Below are 14,151 nucleotides of genomic sequence, written 5' to 3' on the forward strand. Positions count from 1 at the left end.
TTTGTTTTGGATGGGAGGCCCACCCGCAACCGGGGTGAGGCAGGCTTACCCGGCCGGCATAATCCAGTTATTTTAGAAATTTTCTATACACAATCTGTCGTAATTTTTGAATTCGCGCAGCATCGCGAGCTGCTCGTCCTGGTTATGTGGGGACACTGTGGCAACCAGCTCGTCGTATTCGAGCAGATTTGCAAAGTAGAATAACTCCCTATATGAGCTGTGTTCTGAGTATGGGATCTGCAGCACGCGCGCCTTGTTGTCCTCGCGGAACCGGTCGAAGTGCTTCGAGATAGCCGCGTACACCATTTCCGGGGGCTCTGCGGCCACCATCGCGTCCAGCGAAGGTACTGGTTTTCCGTACCGCACAGACCACCCTGTGGGGCGGATTCCGATCGCAGCCTTGAAATGGCGCGAGTACGTTTTGAGTTGCTCTGCGAGATAGTCCTTGTTCAGCTTCGGGAGTGGGGCGAGATGTATCTGACAGTTTTCTGGCTTATGCGTGTCTAGTAGGTTATCCAAGTGTGGCCAACCAAATTGGCTGAGAACGTTTTTTTTCTCTTGGTTGCAGTAGATCTTGGTCTGCAGCGCCTCAGCCAGCTTGATCGCAAGCCGCTCCTTGCCTATGAGGTACGTGCCAATGACGATGAGAAATTTTTGCGGTTTGCGGTCGACGAAAAAGTCTATAACCCGCTGCTGCGAAAACTGCATGGTTTCCATCTTGCTTTGCAACAGCTTGCATAACTCGTCTATAACTATCTCCTGCTTGGGAAAATTGTATAACGGGTTCAGATACGTGGTGTCGAGATATATCTTGTGGAAACGGCCGATCTGTATCAGCGACTCCAGCATCGGCTTGTTGATTCGGCAGTCTCCGCAATGCAGGTACCGCAACCCAGGCGATTCGATCACAAAGACGCCACTTCCGGGACAGTGGTTCGCGTCGAGACAGGTTATTTTGAGATCGGTGTGAGGCACCTCGATTGTCTGGTTATAATCCACACTGAGCAGGAGGTCGGGGTTCACCCCGAGTTTGTAAACCAGTAAATTGCGCGTTATGGGCGTCACAATGATAACCGAGCCGTGGTCCCAGTTCTTGGTGAGGCCTCCATAATGGTCTGAATGGAAGTGCGTCAATAGATACACACAAATGGCAGGGTGAGGGGCGTAGCAGAAAGCATCAACGGCAATGGTATGGTTTTCAAAACGAAGGATCTTCTCGTCTGGAATCGGCGGTCGCGGTCGCCTGTCGCATTTCTTTTTCCTCTGCTCCACAACCCCCGTCGTCTTGATCCGTCTATACAGCACCTTTTTTGTATTTGGGTTAACAAGACACGCCTCCACGTGGACTGTGCGGTCGTCCAGCGACAAGTGTGCGATGTCCACCTCGCAAACAGGACAAGCAAACTGCGTGCTTTGCTCTTCCTGGTAGGGCAGTTCTTCCTCTGAATCGCAGACAAACAGCGACTCCTGCTCGTTATCGCTCACGAGGTCTATAACCGTGACCTCCTTCTTGAGTGTATCTTCGTGGCCGCTTCCTGTTCGGCAAAACTTGAGGATTGAGACCTGCTTATCTACCACCTTACGTTTTGCCATGAAAAATAGTTTAGCAAATTGGGTAATTGATCTAATTTTTTTTTTATTTGGGGCGCACTATTTATTTTTCATGGGTCTGTTGTCCATCATCCGCAAACAAAAGCTCAAGGAAAAAGAAGTGCGCCTGCTGCTCCTGGGTCTGGATAATTCGGGCAAATCGACGATCGTCAAGAGCATGCTGGGCCAGGACGTCAAGGAAACGAGCCCCACAATGGGCTTCGACATCTGCACTGTGTCGTACGCGGGCTTCAACATAAACATCTGGGACATCGGGGGTCAGACCTCGCTGCGGGCGTTCTGGTTCAATTATTTCGAAAAAACAGACTTTCTCATGTGGGTCATAGATAGTTCCAGTCTCCACAGGCTCCAGGAGAACTTTGTTGAGTTCAGCAGGGTACTAGGCGAGGACCGCCTCGCGGGCTGTGGCGTGGTCATCATGGTCAACAAGATGGACCTGTTTACAGGGGACAGGGACGAACTACGGACCGAAATCATACGGATTCTCGGACTCGAGCGGCTTGAAAATCACGCGTGGCAGATCATCTTTGGCAGCGCGTACACGGGAGAAAACATTAGAGCAGGACTCGACTGGATCGTTGCGGAGTACAAAACTAAATATCTGAGTCTATGAGCCGTCCAGACGGTCGAACCACCACGAGCAGCTGTACCAGTTGTGGGTGAAGTCCATGTCCGGGTTGCACGAACATTTTTTCGCGCGCCGCAGAGCCGCATCCGTCGGACATTGGAGATACGGCTCGTGCTTGTAGCCGATGTCTGCAAGCCGGTGGATCTGGCCCTTTTTCAGGATAAGTGACAGAATCAGCGAGCGCACGGGGGCGTCTCCCCAGCGCTCGTAGAAAAACCCGTTCTGCCGGTCCAGGTACTCGAACATTTCATTATATTCCTGCGAGCGGAACACGTCGAGGTCTCCGAGCTCCAAATTCGTCCAAAAATGGCACAAATTGTACGAATCTGTGGTACCGTCGTACACAAACCTGGAATAGTTGGACTCGTCGTGCAGGAGCGCTTCCTTGCCGGCCAACAGCAGATAGTCCTTAACATGACGGAACAGCGAGGGAATAGACTTTGGGTACTCCAAAATGCTGAGCGCAAATGCGTATGCGTATTTATGGGCGTTCATGTGTGCAAAGATGTCATAATCTATGTCGCAATAGAGCTTGACGCCCGGCTCGACCCGCCAGAAGTACTTGTACTCCTGGAGCAACGGATGTCTGTAGAAGAACCCGCTTTCGAACCGGCACATGTGTCTGTAAGAGACAGAGTCGGCGTACGGCAGCACGCCGTCCTCGTCGGAAAGCAGTTTCTGGATATTTTCCTCCATAAGTGTACGATTTAGACTTGACGGGAACTGCCAGTGTTGTGCGTCGATCTGGCCGAATCTGGCTTTTCCGGAGACCAGGTTCGACACTTCTAGTTTGAACCTATCATCAAACGGCTTGTCGTTAAGAAAAACCCAATCGTAGTGGAACCGGCCGTTGAATCGGTCCTCGTAGTTTTGGATCGTCTCGAGTAGGTCGTAGAGATCGTTGTTACGGCACAGTGTGTACAGCGTGGCGTTCTGGAGATCTTGTTGTGACTTGGCCGACGTGGTCAATTCCGGCTCTGGGGTTTGGAAGGAGGGCCCCATGAAGCCGTTCTGCCACGAGATAAACACCGCTGCGACAACCAGCAACAGGGCTTGGATCATGAAAAAAAAATTATCGTCGCGTCGATCAATAAATATCCGTCCTTATCGTATAATTAAGTTTTAATTTTATTATTCTTCCCTCTGCTATGCTACCCATATTTATTTTGTGCACCTGGATTGTCGCAAGCCACGGCATGTACTTACCCGAGATGCGGCTTTCCGCTCTCAAGAGCCTGCCGCCGCTCAAGGCCTGGCCGGAGCCGCACGAGCGCACCTTGAAGCCGGGACATGTTCCGGCGTACGTGATAGACTACGCTCCCCTGGTGTATCTTTATTCTGAGGAGCGGTACATGCCATACAACATTGCGGAGTTTGTGACGCATTTCCACGCTGAACTGGCCAACGGGACGAAACTCGACCAGTTTGGCCCCTCGCTCAACCTCTCCGCCTTGGAGGCTCTGCAGGGGTACCATTCTCCGGTGAACCCCGTGTACATGACGGCGAACGATGACTTCGACAAGGACCCCGGATGGATCACAGGGGCCAAAAACAGACCGAACTTCTACACGGGAGAGCTTCCAGACGTGCCTGCTACGCTCATTGTGGTCGACAAGGGCAACGGCTGGGTTGACGCCTACTGGTTCTACTTCTACTCTTTCAACGAGGGCCCCTACGTGATGGGGACCGGGCCCTTTGGAGACCACGTGGGCGACTGGGAACACTCGCTTGTGCGTTTCTACAAGGGCGAGCCGGTGATTGTGTGGATGAGTGCTCACGGAGGCGGCGGAGCGTACTTTTATACAAACCTCGAGAAACTGGACCAGCACCCGGTGATATTTGCCGCTCGCGGAACACACGCCAACTACGCGTCCACGGGACAGCATGCACATGACCTACCGTACTCAATACTGTCCGACTTTACCGATCGAGGTCCGCTGTGGAACCCGTCGCTAAACTTTTTGGCATACACGTACGACGGTGAAACAGTGGAGTATGCGAACGGGTCGCATCCGGGCAGAGAGGAACAGTTGGGCAACTGGCTCCATTTCATGGGCTACTGGGGCGACAAGAAGCTGCCTCCGTCGGACCCACGCCAGCGGTGGTCTCCTTTCGAGTGGAAGTACATCGACGGGCCGTGCGGACCACTGTGCAAGAATCTACTGCGGACCTCGCCGTGCCAGCGGGCCAAGTGGTGGAATTTTTGGAGCGGTTGCAACGTACGGCGATACATCAAGTACGGCAACGGCTATTTTGAGTCTGAAGGAAATAACAGCTGCGGGAATCTATACAACAAGATACGGCCGGGTATTTTGCAGAAATTGGTGAAAACTTTGACGTTTGGAGGCTATTTTTGCTGGATAATGGATGTCATCTACGGATAATGAGTAACGAAATAAATCAAGTAATAAATTAATAAACTAAATATTTTAATTATGTTTGATCTCCCTCTCCATCTTGTCAAAATTAGTTTCGTTATTGGGTCGACCGTCGCAGTTGCTGCGCTGCTTGGAATATACAAATACCAAACCAACATCATTTACCCCTCTGGCCTGAACGGCGCGCGAGACCACGTCGATACTCCTGCCGAGTACGGTCTGACTTACCAAGACCTTACTCTCAAGACTAAAGATAGCGAGACTCTCAAGGGCTATCTTCTTCTGCACGACAAGAACAGCATCGACTACACGAACAAAACGGTGATGATCCTGTCGCCCAATGCTGGCAACATCGGCCATTTCCTGCCTGTTGTGAAATACATCTACCAACAGTTGCGCTACAATGTTCTGATTTATTCCTACCGAGGCTACGGCAAATCTACCGGGGCGCCGAGCGAGAAGGGGCTCAAGATCGATGCCGACACCGTGATGGAGTATGTGGCGTCGCACGCGCAGCTGGTAGAATCGTCGCTTGTTTTGTACGGCCGGTCTCTGGGCGGCGCCGTCACCATCTACATTGCGGCCAACTATGCGAATCTTGTCTCTGGCATCATTCTGGAAAACACGTTCCTGAGCATTCGCAAGGTAATTCCGTACATCTTCCCGATTTTGTCGCCATTCAAGGCCCTGTGCCACGAGATCTGGGCATCCGAGGACGAAATCGTGCGCATTCCAGACACCATTCCGATTCTATTTCTGAGCGCACTTGAGGACGAGATCGTCCCCCCCGAGCACATGCGCACGCTGTACGAGCTGAGCAAATCGAAAAACAAGATCTGGAAGGCGTTTGCTGGAGCACATCACAACGATACAATCGTGCAACCAAAATACTGGGATTACTTCTACGAGTTCATGCGCAACATCAATCCTGTTGAAAAGTAGTCTATTTCACACACTCGGTGCCACAGCCTGGACAGCAGTCTTCCATGTTGTCCACAAACCAGGTGCGCAGACACCCAAAGTGGCCCTTGTGGCCGCACCGCTCCAGAACAACACACGCGCCCTTGACGGGCTCGTTGCAATAAATACATCCGCCCTGCGTTTTGCCACACCGATCGCAGTACCAGAACCCGAACTCGATCTCCGGGTCTTGCAGCCACATATTTTTGCTGTGCTCGTTTAGAAGCGGCGTGTTGCAGTGCTGGCAAAACAGCCGAAACGACGTCTGTGACTGGCCTATTTTGGTGAACAGCTCGTATTGCATGGCTGCAGTCTTGAGGACGTTGGCGCTCACAGCGAAAAGACACCGCCTTTGCAGCAGGTCGTGGTAAGTGAGGATCCAGTCCTGGCACTCTATTTCAGACAACGCCTTGGGGTATATTTTTCCAAACAGCAGAGCCAACGTTGCGCACATGGTCGCATCGCCCTGCATGCTGCTGTACAAGGCAGCCTGGCGTATGAGATCGACCGGGTTCCACGGCGTCGCTGGCTCTTTCGACACCGAGACCTCTTTGGGTAGCAGCCGTTGGCTCTTGGCTGGCGACGAGCTCAGCGACGTCATCTGCGTCATCGACAGCTTTTTGGACCTGTATTTGGATTGTGGGGAGCCCGATAGTTGCAACTTCTCATTGTCGAGGTCGACGCTCGTCCCGGTAAACGAGAACGTGTGCCTTGCCAGCGAGTCTGACGCACGCTTGATGTCGATTGCCCGTGTCACGTGACTCGTGCTATCGTCGTCCTCGTCCACAATGGCGTTCTCGTTTTCGTTGGTGTTCGCAGTGAACCCAAACTGCTCGTCCCTGTTTATTCCACCATCATACGACTCCACAGACGTGCTCAGATGGTCGCTGTTGTTCAAGCTCAACCGGCTTTCTGTCCGTACAGCCCCGTTGCGCTCCTCCAGACGAAACTCCTGAAGCCCCTGAACCACCTTTTCGTTTTCTTCCCACAGAATACTGCCCTCAATCGTCTTCCACACCTGGCAGTCGCGAAACCTGCCTGCCGCAGCCGCTACCGACGCGTTGTATTCGCAAACTTGCAGCAGATCCATACCGTCCGGAACTTGCACGAGATAGTTGGAGCTCAGAAACCTGAAAACGTCGGTGTCGTTGTCGGGAATAGGAATGTCAGCATGCAGAGCGTACGGAGAACGTATTGCCCGTTGGAACTGCGACGGCTGTCGAGGCAGGGCCGGACGCCCCTTGGCCACGAGATTGGGCGATGTCGGGTGGTACAGCTCGCCAGGGGTTAGTTCCTCCGTCTCCTCAAACTGGTTGCGGTCCTGGCTCACAAACGTCAGCCGTGCTCCCGCCTGGCTGTCCCAGGCAGCGGCCATCGTCGGCAGCGTGTCGACGAGCCGTGGCTCTGCGCTCACGTCGTGCTGCACCAGCGTCTTATCTTTCGACGCGCTCACCAGGTACTTGGGCGTTTTCCACACCAGCCCGGTGACCTGGTTGGTGTGCAGCTCGATCACGTTTTTCGGGACGTGTTTGCGTGCAAGGCTCCAGATCTGGATGCATGGGTCGTCGTTGAGGAAACACGTCGCCACGTCGGTCGTCAACACGGAGCCGTTGCCGCGCCCGCGACACCAGCTCACTTTCGAGATCGGGCCCGCCGTGTTGATCACGTGATCCGGCTCACGCTGGTGGTCGCTTCCGGGTCCCATGTTCCATACCTGGAGCTGTTTGTCGCGGCCGCCGCTGATGAGGTAGTCGAGTTCGGGATGCCAGTCGAGAGTGAGCCCCGGCCCCGTGTGTGCGTTGAGCTTTCGCTCGAACGTGGTCGGTCTGCGCAGGTCCCATTTCTGGATCACGCCGGAGTCTGCAATGCTGCAAAAACTGCGAGCTATGCGCGGGCTGAACTGCACGCAGCGCACGGCGTCGGAGTTGCCGCGGATTGTGAGCTGGGCTTTGGTGTTTTTGGTTCGCAGGTCCCATATCTTCATCTTGCCGTCTTGTGACCCGGACAGCAGCGTGTGCGGGCTGAGCGGGCTGAAATCGACGGAGTTGACTGCGCGCTGGTGGTCGCTGAACGTGGTGCGCATACGTGTGCCGCGGTCGAGGTTGTAAATGTGGATAGAGCCCGAAAGCGTCGAGATGGCGATGTTTCTGCCGTACTGCTGGTGGCCGAACTTTGCGTCAGCGACAAGGCCGTACTTGTTGCTCCGGGAGCCTGCGTTCGGCACGACAAGGTCATACTCTACAGTGATCTCGTTTGAGGCGACTTTCACAAGCTGCAATGCCTTAGGCCCGCCGATCACAAACAGGTTGGGTGTTTCGTTGGACTTGGCGCACGCGAGAATCTCGTTGACGCTGTGCAGTCGCGTTCTGTTGGACTCGGCGTTGTGTTTCGATACAGATGCCGACGATGGCAGGATAGAGAGCGACGAAGCTGGCACGGCGTGGCTCGCCGACGACGACGGGCTCGGGCTTGCGTTGGTGGACAGGCCATAGATGTTGAAGGCCATTCGGGAAAACTGCCCGCTCGAGCGCCGGTGGTGGTCCATGACAAACATGGCACTGGGCGAGCTGCTCAACGGGCGGTCCTGCCCGCGCTCGCCGTGTTTGTCGAGCGACTTTTCCGACTCGTGGGACATAAATAAATGGACTAATTTACTTTATTTTATTTACAACACCCGTACATCGCCTGTTTCCACCAAGTCCTTCACCGCGCGGTAGCGAACCACGTAGATGCCGTTTTTGGTGAGCTCGATCTCCTCGTCGTCCACCTCAACTACGTTCTCTGCCGTCGCCTGCACGAACACGGGGCGGTCCAGGTCCGGCTCATCGATCATCGACACACCGCCCCCCGTCTCGTCGATGGCCTGCAACGACTCCGGCAGGTTTTTCATGAACTGCGAGTTATACAGCTCCAGCAGCAGCTCCAGATGCCGCTCCATGTATGCAAACTCGTTGTTGCTGAGTTTGGCGGTTTCTTTGTCGTTTGAGCGGATGTAGAGCGAGTATTTGTCAATTTTCTGGAGTCGCGTTCTGGTGTACGATCTGATGATGAATTGGACGCGGTCAAGCTCAGACTCGATCACCACGAGACGCAGCTTGATTTCTCTTTCGTGCGTCTGCAGTTCGATCGAGTTCATCTCGATCAGCTCGATCTGTTTGCGGATACGGATCAGGATGCGATCAATTAATTCCTGTTCGTACGGCAGCAGTTCCGGCACCGTACGCTCCTTGATCCAGGCGTCCAGCAGCAGCCGCACGTCCTCTGCACGGCGTTCGTCCTCGTTGTAGCCCGGTCGCTTCGACGCCTCAAACTCTTTGAGGATGTCATCGAAATTCATGTATTATTTATTCTACTTTATTTATTTATTTATTTATTTTATTTTATTTTATTTTATTTAATTCATGGACCGCAGAGCAGCATTGGAAGCCAAGAGGGCCAAGTTGGAGGAGCTGCGACGACAACGGCTGGCCCGAGAGGCCCAAATTTCCGGCCCGCCGAAACTGGCTCCTCAGAGAAATTTTGCGAATCAAGAGGAACAAAACAACAAGGAAAATGAGCCAGTTCCACATCCCCCAAAACCCGTTGTGTCAGAACTGACCCCGACAGGCACTCCAAATGACCCCGTCCACAGCGACAGTCTCACTGAACCCCCCATCCTACTAGAGAAATCCACGTCCACAGACGACGAAGAGGTGCACCGTCAACTGGAACAGGAGATACGTCAAAAGCTCGAGTACGAGATCCGCAAGCAGTTGCAGCGAGAGTTCGAGCTCAAACAGCAAGCTCAGAACCATAAACCGGACCTCACGCCCCTCCTGGGATCGCCGATACCGCCGCAGAACGAAAACAGGAACAGCATCTACGCTGCTGCCAAAGAAGAACCTGACGTGACCAGCACATTTGTGACAGCACAAAAACTGCTCTTCAACGACACGGTTGCGTCGACAGCCGTCACGTCGATCGACTGGTCGCCGCATTATCCTGAACTAATCGCTGCAGCATACACTGGCGCACACACACCGTGCTCTATCCTCGTTTGGAACACTCACACCCTTGCACCGGAATTCAGTCTCCAAACGTACACAGACATCGTCGTGGTGAAGTTTGTCAAGTCGCGCTCAAACCAGCTGCTTGCCGGCGGCATCGACGGCAGGCTGTACCTGTACGAGTTTGACTCTGCTACCAAATATCCAGTTACATCTACAGCTAGCTCTGGCAAGTACCCTGTGGTTGCCATTTTAGAGACCTCGAATTCGGTGGTGAGCGTTTCGTCCGACGGCGCAGTTTCTGTTCACTCGAAGAACCTCATGACGGCCATTTCACGCTCCCGGCTCGCGCTGGGCCAGAAATTCCACATTACAGCGTGCTCCATCAAACAGAACCATCTGCTGCTGGGCCTTTCCACGGGCAAGGTGTACAGAGTCGAGCTGGGGTCGCTGGACGATCCAGCCGCGCTGCAGCTGCTGTCTGCGACGGCGTATCCGCTGCCGGTGGTGTGCATTGACCATAACGCGAAAACGGCCGTTTCATGCGCGTTAGACTACAAAGTGAAGGTTTTCGAGAACGACGAGCTTCACACAATTAACACCTCTAACCTCGTGGCCGATATCAGTCTGGACCGCGAGTCGCAGACGTTTGTCACGGTGGGGCCCGACGGGGCGGTCGAATTCTGGAATTTGGACGAAAACAGACACGCGAGTCTGGGCTCCATGAATCTGGGCGTGCCCCTCAACAGGGTAGAATGGAGTCCCGACGGGCGTGTTTTCGCTTGCGCCGCGGCAGATGGCCACGTCTACCTAGAAATTCTGTAGTTAGCAATAATGTATTCGTTACACAGCGAGTCCTGCGCGCGCAGATATACCGATCTCGCCAAACAGCCTTTCCTGGCTCAGCTCGACCGAGTCACCGGTAGCAAGCACCAGCAGCTCGAAAAACGTCCGTGTGGTCTCTCTCTTCGGGTTGCGCGACAGCGGCTCGGCTGAGTCCATGTCACGGGCCACCAGCTCGCTGAACGTGGTTGCCGGCTTGTCTGCCAGCAGCCCGCGCAACTCCTGGGCGACTTTCGCGGTTGCACGTGACACTGTTTGCGAGTCGCTGACATTGTTTGTTTGGAACGACTCGAGCTCCTGGTCGAGCTCCGGCAGGTCCTGTGGCACAGCGGGCTCAACCACCTCCTCGAACGCCGCATCTTCGGTCCCAACATCGAACGAGGGCAGCTGCAGACTGACTTCATTTTCCGGGGCCGGCTCGACTTGTTCTGTCTCGTCTGTCCTTCTCCTCTTGATAACAGGCATTTCGAGCGCACCAAAAGTGAGACACCGCGGTTTTGCAAGTTCGATCACGTTTTCCAGATCTCCGGCCCGCTCCTCTGCCACCGGCGGCGCAGGGTAGTTGGCCTGGTACTCGCGGATCAGCTCGCCCGGTATCTCAATTTGCTCGTCCATGATCACACGCTTGCGCGACGTGCGCACCACGTCCACGTTCTCAAACACAGGCGCGCGTCTCGTACGCTTGTCGGAAATTAGATCGATTTGGATTTCTGGCCCCAGCGGGTCGCCATGGCCAGGGGTGGCCGGCTCGTTTTCATCGATCTCGAGAACAGGCTCGTGGAAGTCCGGCAGTTCGAAGTCAGGGACGTCGTTCATTTGCTGCGACGCGTTGGCCTCGTCGTCGGCTCTACCCAGCTCGACTGACGCGTCGCGGTCGACGTCCATGGCGTCGCCAAGGTCGAAATCGAGGTTCAGCTCGAGATCGTCCTGGACGCCGTCGAGCTCATCGACCTCGGCGCGTCGCGGAACTTCCACCGAACGGTCGAAAGTGGTCGACTCCTCGGGCAGCTGCGTCGGCTGCGTCGATCGCTGAGTGTTGAATATATCGTCAAAATTCAGCGGCTCCTGGTACAGCAGGTCGGTCTCGGTGACGGTATCCTGCAACGTCACGGCACGCATCGACGGCAGGACGGTCGATTCGGCCGGCAGGATCACCGACTGCGACGCCCTGAACGACGACTTGAGCTTTAGAATCGCGTCTGTCACGTCGTCTAGCAAATACTTAGCCTTGCGGGAATAGATTCGCACCACTCCGTACAACAATTGGCCCGTCAAGCGCAGCGCCAGTGGCTCTGTGGACACACTGCTGCTAGACACAATCGCCCTAGTGCTCTCGGAGATATCTGTATTGAGCAGCTGGTGTTTGGTGAGCTTCTTCTCGAGGTTCGCTGCCAGCCACACGTAGGCCAGCGGACCCTCGCGAGAAAGCAGCTGTTCAGAGTAAAACATGCAAAGAAGAGCAATGAGAAATGAGAAATGTTGAGGAATGTTTTTTTTCCATGCAATCTTGGAACGCGTTGGTCGCGAATGTAAATAAAAAATTATTTCGCGATATTCCAGCTTGGGAGCCAATTCAGGTAAGCGTAATCCGACGCCCTGCCGGACATGCCCAGACACAACGGGCTAAAGTACCAGAATAGGTACCCGACAAGAGCGTAAAGAATGCTGTAGATCACATATCTGATTCGCAATGAGCCCGTAACGTACTCTACCACAAACCCGGCCACGTACATGGCAAAATACAGAGCAGGCATGTAGTGATGCACGTAGGTGACGCGGCCCATCACGATGAACGGCAAATAGTGCAACAGCCAGCCAACAAACGGCACCAGACCACATATCGTGAATTTCCAGAGCTGGTCTGCAGTAACCACCAGTTGTTGTCGCTGCCACAGCAGCAGCAGTCGCACCACCAGCAACACAAACCCGCCCAGACATGCCGTGGAAAACCACGTCGTGAACGGGTGGCTCAGCAGGTAGTACTTGGTCAGGTGTGGTCCCCACGAACACATGCGCAGTCCCACGAGCGCAAACGGCCACTGCCACCAGAACGACGCGATTTCGTCGTGTTTGTGCACGTCGGGCACGAGCGCGTTGTTCGACGCAAGCATGCCGTGCTGCACCATGAAAAAGTCCACCAGAAAGCGCGGGCTCGGATACACGTAGTCGCTTTCAACGGCCAGATCGTCGTTCTCGTGCATCTCGATGTTCCACAACGTCGATCTGTCAAACGGCAGCCTGGTGTCCGGACGACACACCACCTCGCCCTGCTTGAAGCCCCACGTTGGGTACGACTCTCCTGTTGTGGCTAGGTAGCAGCCCAGCACTTTGTGGCGCAGCTTGAAGGTTGTAGTGAGCGGGTGAACCGCGTTATAAAACTCTGGGCCATTTTCGGTGGCCGCGTAGCTTTTATTTCCAGAGTGCAGTTGCTCGACAATTTCCACCACCCAATCGTCCTTGGCGTCGCCGACAGTCTCGTCGCCGTACCCGCTCACCTCCCAGTACCTCTCAGAGACGTGTGCATGGATGGCATGCGAGTGGAGGTTGGCCTTGGTGAGCTCGTGCTGCAGCCTGATGGCGTCTCCGTTCTGGATGAACGGGCCGTAATTGCGCTGTGTTCTTGCCGGCCGCACGATAAAGTTGTTATTCGCGTCCTTGAACCCGTACGTCGTCACCTGGTGCTGCTCGGAGCCGGCAGGATACTTGGACGGGTGCGAATGGAGTAAATTAGGCGACTTGCCTTGAGAACGGATGGTGATCTTTGAATCAATTACCAAATTTCGTGGATAGTTCCCCACGTCGGTGTCCTGCATGCTGGCCTGGTAGAGTGATGACAGCGAGCCGGTACCTGAACCCGGTTTGTACAGCAGGGCAAAGTGGATCTTGAAGAAAATTAGATACACCAGAAACGGGAGCATAATCAGGCCCACGATTCTGTAGATCCAGCTTTTTGCGTATCTGTGCAATTTGAACTTTGGGCTCCAAAACTTCAGCCACAGTTCCAGAACCGTGTACAGTCCCACCAAGGCCGTCACAAACAGACCCACCCATTTCACGGAGCACACACATCCAATGGAGACTCCGGTAATACAGAGCCAGCCAACCCATTGAGCGGAAAACTCCCTGTTTCGCAAGTTGTGCAGCTTTGCAAGACAGTACAGCGTAGTGGCCGTAAAAAAGAGCAGCGACGAGTCCAGCAGAATAAATTTGCTCAGGGAAATGTACGACAGTTCCAAACAGCACATCAACGAGATAAGATACGTTGTCAGTAGCGAATAACCCATTTCCTTGCACGTAAAGTAGCAAACAGGCACCACCAGACTGCCAAACCACGAGCCATACCATCTTACCCGCGCATAATCGAATGCAACAGGGTACCTGCTACCGCTCTCGAAATTGAAATTTTCAATAGTTCCATTAAAGCCGGCAAGATATTCGCTAAGTCCGCAAAGCATTTTGCCCAAAGGAGGATGCACGTCGTGGTAGTATTCATGTTTGAGATACTGCGAGCCGAACTTGCCAAAATGTGCCTCGTCCCAGACCACGTTGGGGTTTTTCTCGAGACCATACAATCGCAGATAGGCCCCCAGCATGGTGAGGAGAGTGGGCCCAACGACAGACTCCAGCGCCGCCCAGAACGTCCAAACACCGGTGTTCTGCGCAATGTGTTTGGACTTCTCCAATTCCTCGAGAGGCTTGCTGGACACAGTCTCTTCCGGAAGCTTTTTTCTTTGTCCCAACATGA

General features: G+C 54.2%; 9 protein-coding genes across 9 annotated transcripts; 4 read left to right on the plus strand and 5 right to left on the minus strand.

Annotated features, from left to right (window-relative positions):
* Positions 1 to 150: 150 nt before the first annotated feature.
* On the minus strand, positions 151 to 1,188 carry OGAPODRAFT_41246 (uncharacterized protein; the record flags this gene model as incomplete). The annotated part of the gene is made up of 1 exon (XM_018355411.1): positions 151 to 1,188. A coding segment is annotated over one exon (1,038 nt), but the record flags the coding sequence as incomplete, so codon positions are not given.
* A 475-nt stretch (positions 1,189 to 1,663) lies between these two features.
* OGAPODRAFT_86058 (uncharacterized protein) lies at positions 1,664 to 2,749 on the plus strand (the record flags this gene model as incomplete). The annotated part of the gene is made up of 1 exon (XM_018356822.1): positions 1,664 to 2,749. The coding sequence occupies one exon, from the start codon at positions 1,664 to 1,666 to the stop codon at positions 2,222 to 2,224; it is 561 nt and encodes a 186-aa protein (XP_018212412.1). The 3' UTR covers positions 2,225 to 2,749.
* On the minus strand, positions 1,800 to 2,749 carry OGAPODRAFT_15798 (uncharacterized protein). Its single transcript, XM_018353973.1, has one exon. It carries the CDS (start codon positions 2,732 to 2,734, stop codon positions 2,219 to 2,221), a length of 516 nt encoding a protein of 171 aa, XP_018212413.1. The 5' UTR covers positions 2,735 to 2,749; the 3' UTR covers positions 1,800 to 2,218.
* Positions 2,750 to 3,379: 630 nt separating this feature from the next.
* On the plus strand, positions 3,380 to 4,639 carry OGAPODRAFT_15799 (uncharacterized protein). Its single transcript, XM_018353974.1, has one exon. It carries the CDS (start codon positions 3,451 to 3,453, stop codon positions 4,621 to 4,623), a length of 1,173 nt encoding a protein of 390 aa, XP_018212414.1. The 5' UTR covers positions 3,380 to 3,450; the 3' UTR covers positions 4,624 to 4,639.
* Positions 4,640 to 4,674: 35 nt separating this feature from the next.
* On the plus strand, positions 4,675 to 8,219 carry OGAPODRAFT_92866 (uncharacterized protein; the record flags this gene model as incomplete). Its single annotated transcript, XM_018357237.1, has 1 exon — positions 4,675 to 8,219. The coding sequence occupies one exon, from the start codon at positions 4,675 to 4,677 to the stop codon at positions 5,557 to 5,559; it is 885 nt and encodes a 294-aa protein (XP_018212415.1). The 3' UTR covers positions 5,560 to 8,219.
* Positions 4,820 to 8,219, minus strand: OGAPODRAFT_81722 (uncharacterized protein). Its single transcript, XM_018356560.1, has one exon. It carries the CDS (start codon positions 8,210 to 8,212, stop codon positions 5,561 to 5,563), a length of 2,652 nt encoding a protein of 883 aa, XP_018212416.1. The 5' UTR covers positions 8,213 to 8,219; the 3' UTR covers positions 4,820 to 5,560.
* Positions 8,220 to 8,242: 23 nt separating this feature from the next.
* Positions 8,243 to 8,839, minus strand: OGAPODRAFT_41083 (uncharacterized protein; the record flags this gene model as incomplete). The annotated part of the gene is made up of 1 exon (XM_018355407.2): positions 8,243 to 8,839. A coding segment is annotated over one exon (597 nt), but the record flags the coding sequence as incomplete, so codon positions are not given.
* A 290-nt stretch (positions 8,840 to 9,129) lies between these two features.
* Positions 9,130 to 14,129, plus strand: OGAPODRAFT_75486 (uncharacterized protein; the record flags this gene model as incomplete). The annotated part of the gene is made up of 2 exons (XM_018356031.1): positions 9,130 to 9,163; positions 9,184 to 14,129. The coding sequence occupies 2 exons, from the start codon at positions 9,130 to 9,132 to the stop codon at positions 10,386 to 10,388; spliced, it is 1,239 nt and encodes a 412-aa protein (XP_018212418.1). The 3' UTR covers positions 10,389 to 14,129.
* OGAPODRAFT_86070 (uncharacterized protein) lies at positions 9,547 to 14,129 on the minus strand. The gene has a single exon (XM_018356823.1). It carries the CDS (start codon positions 13,997 to 13,999, stop codon positions 11,948 to 11,950), a length of 2,052 nt encoding a protein of 683 aa, XP_018212419.1. The 5' UTR covers positions 14,000 to 14,129; the 3' UTR covers positions 9,547 to 11,947.
* Positions 14,130 to 14,151: the final 22 nt, after the last annotated feature.

The sequence above is a fragment of the Ogataea polymorpha genome (assembly GCF_001664045.1).
Source record: "Ogataea polymorpha strain NCYC 495 leu1.1 chromosome Unknown OGAPOscaffold_2, whole genome shotgun sequence".
NCBI lineage: Eukaryota > Fungi > Ascomycota > Pichiomycetes > Pichiales > Pichiaceae > Ogataea > Ogataea polymorpha.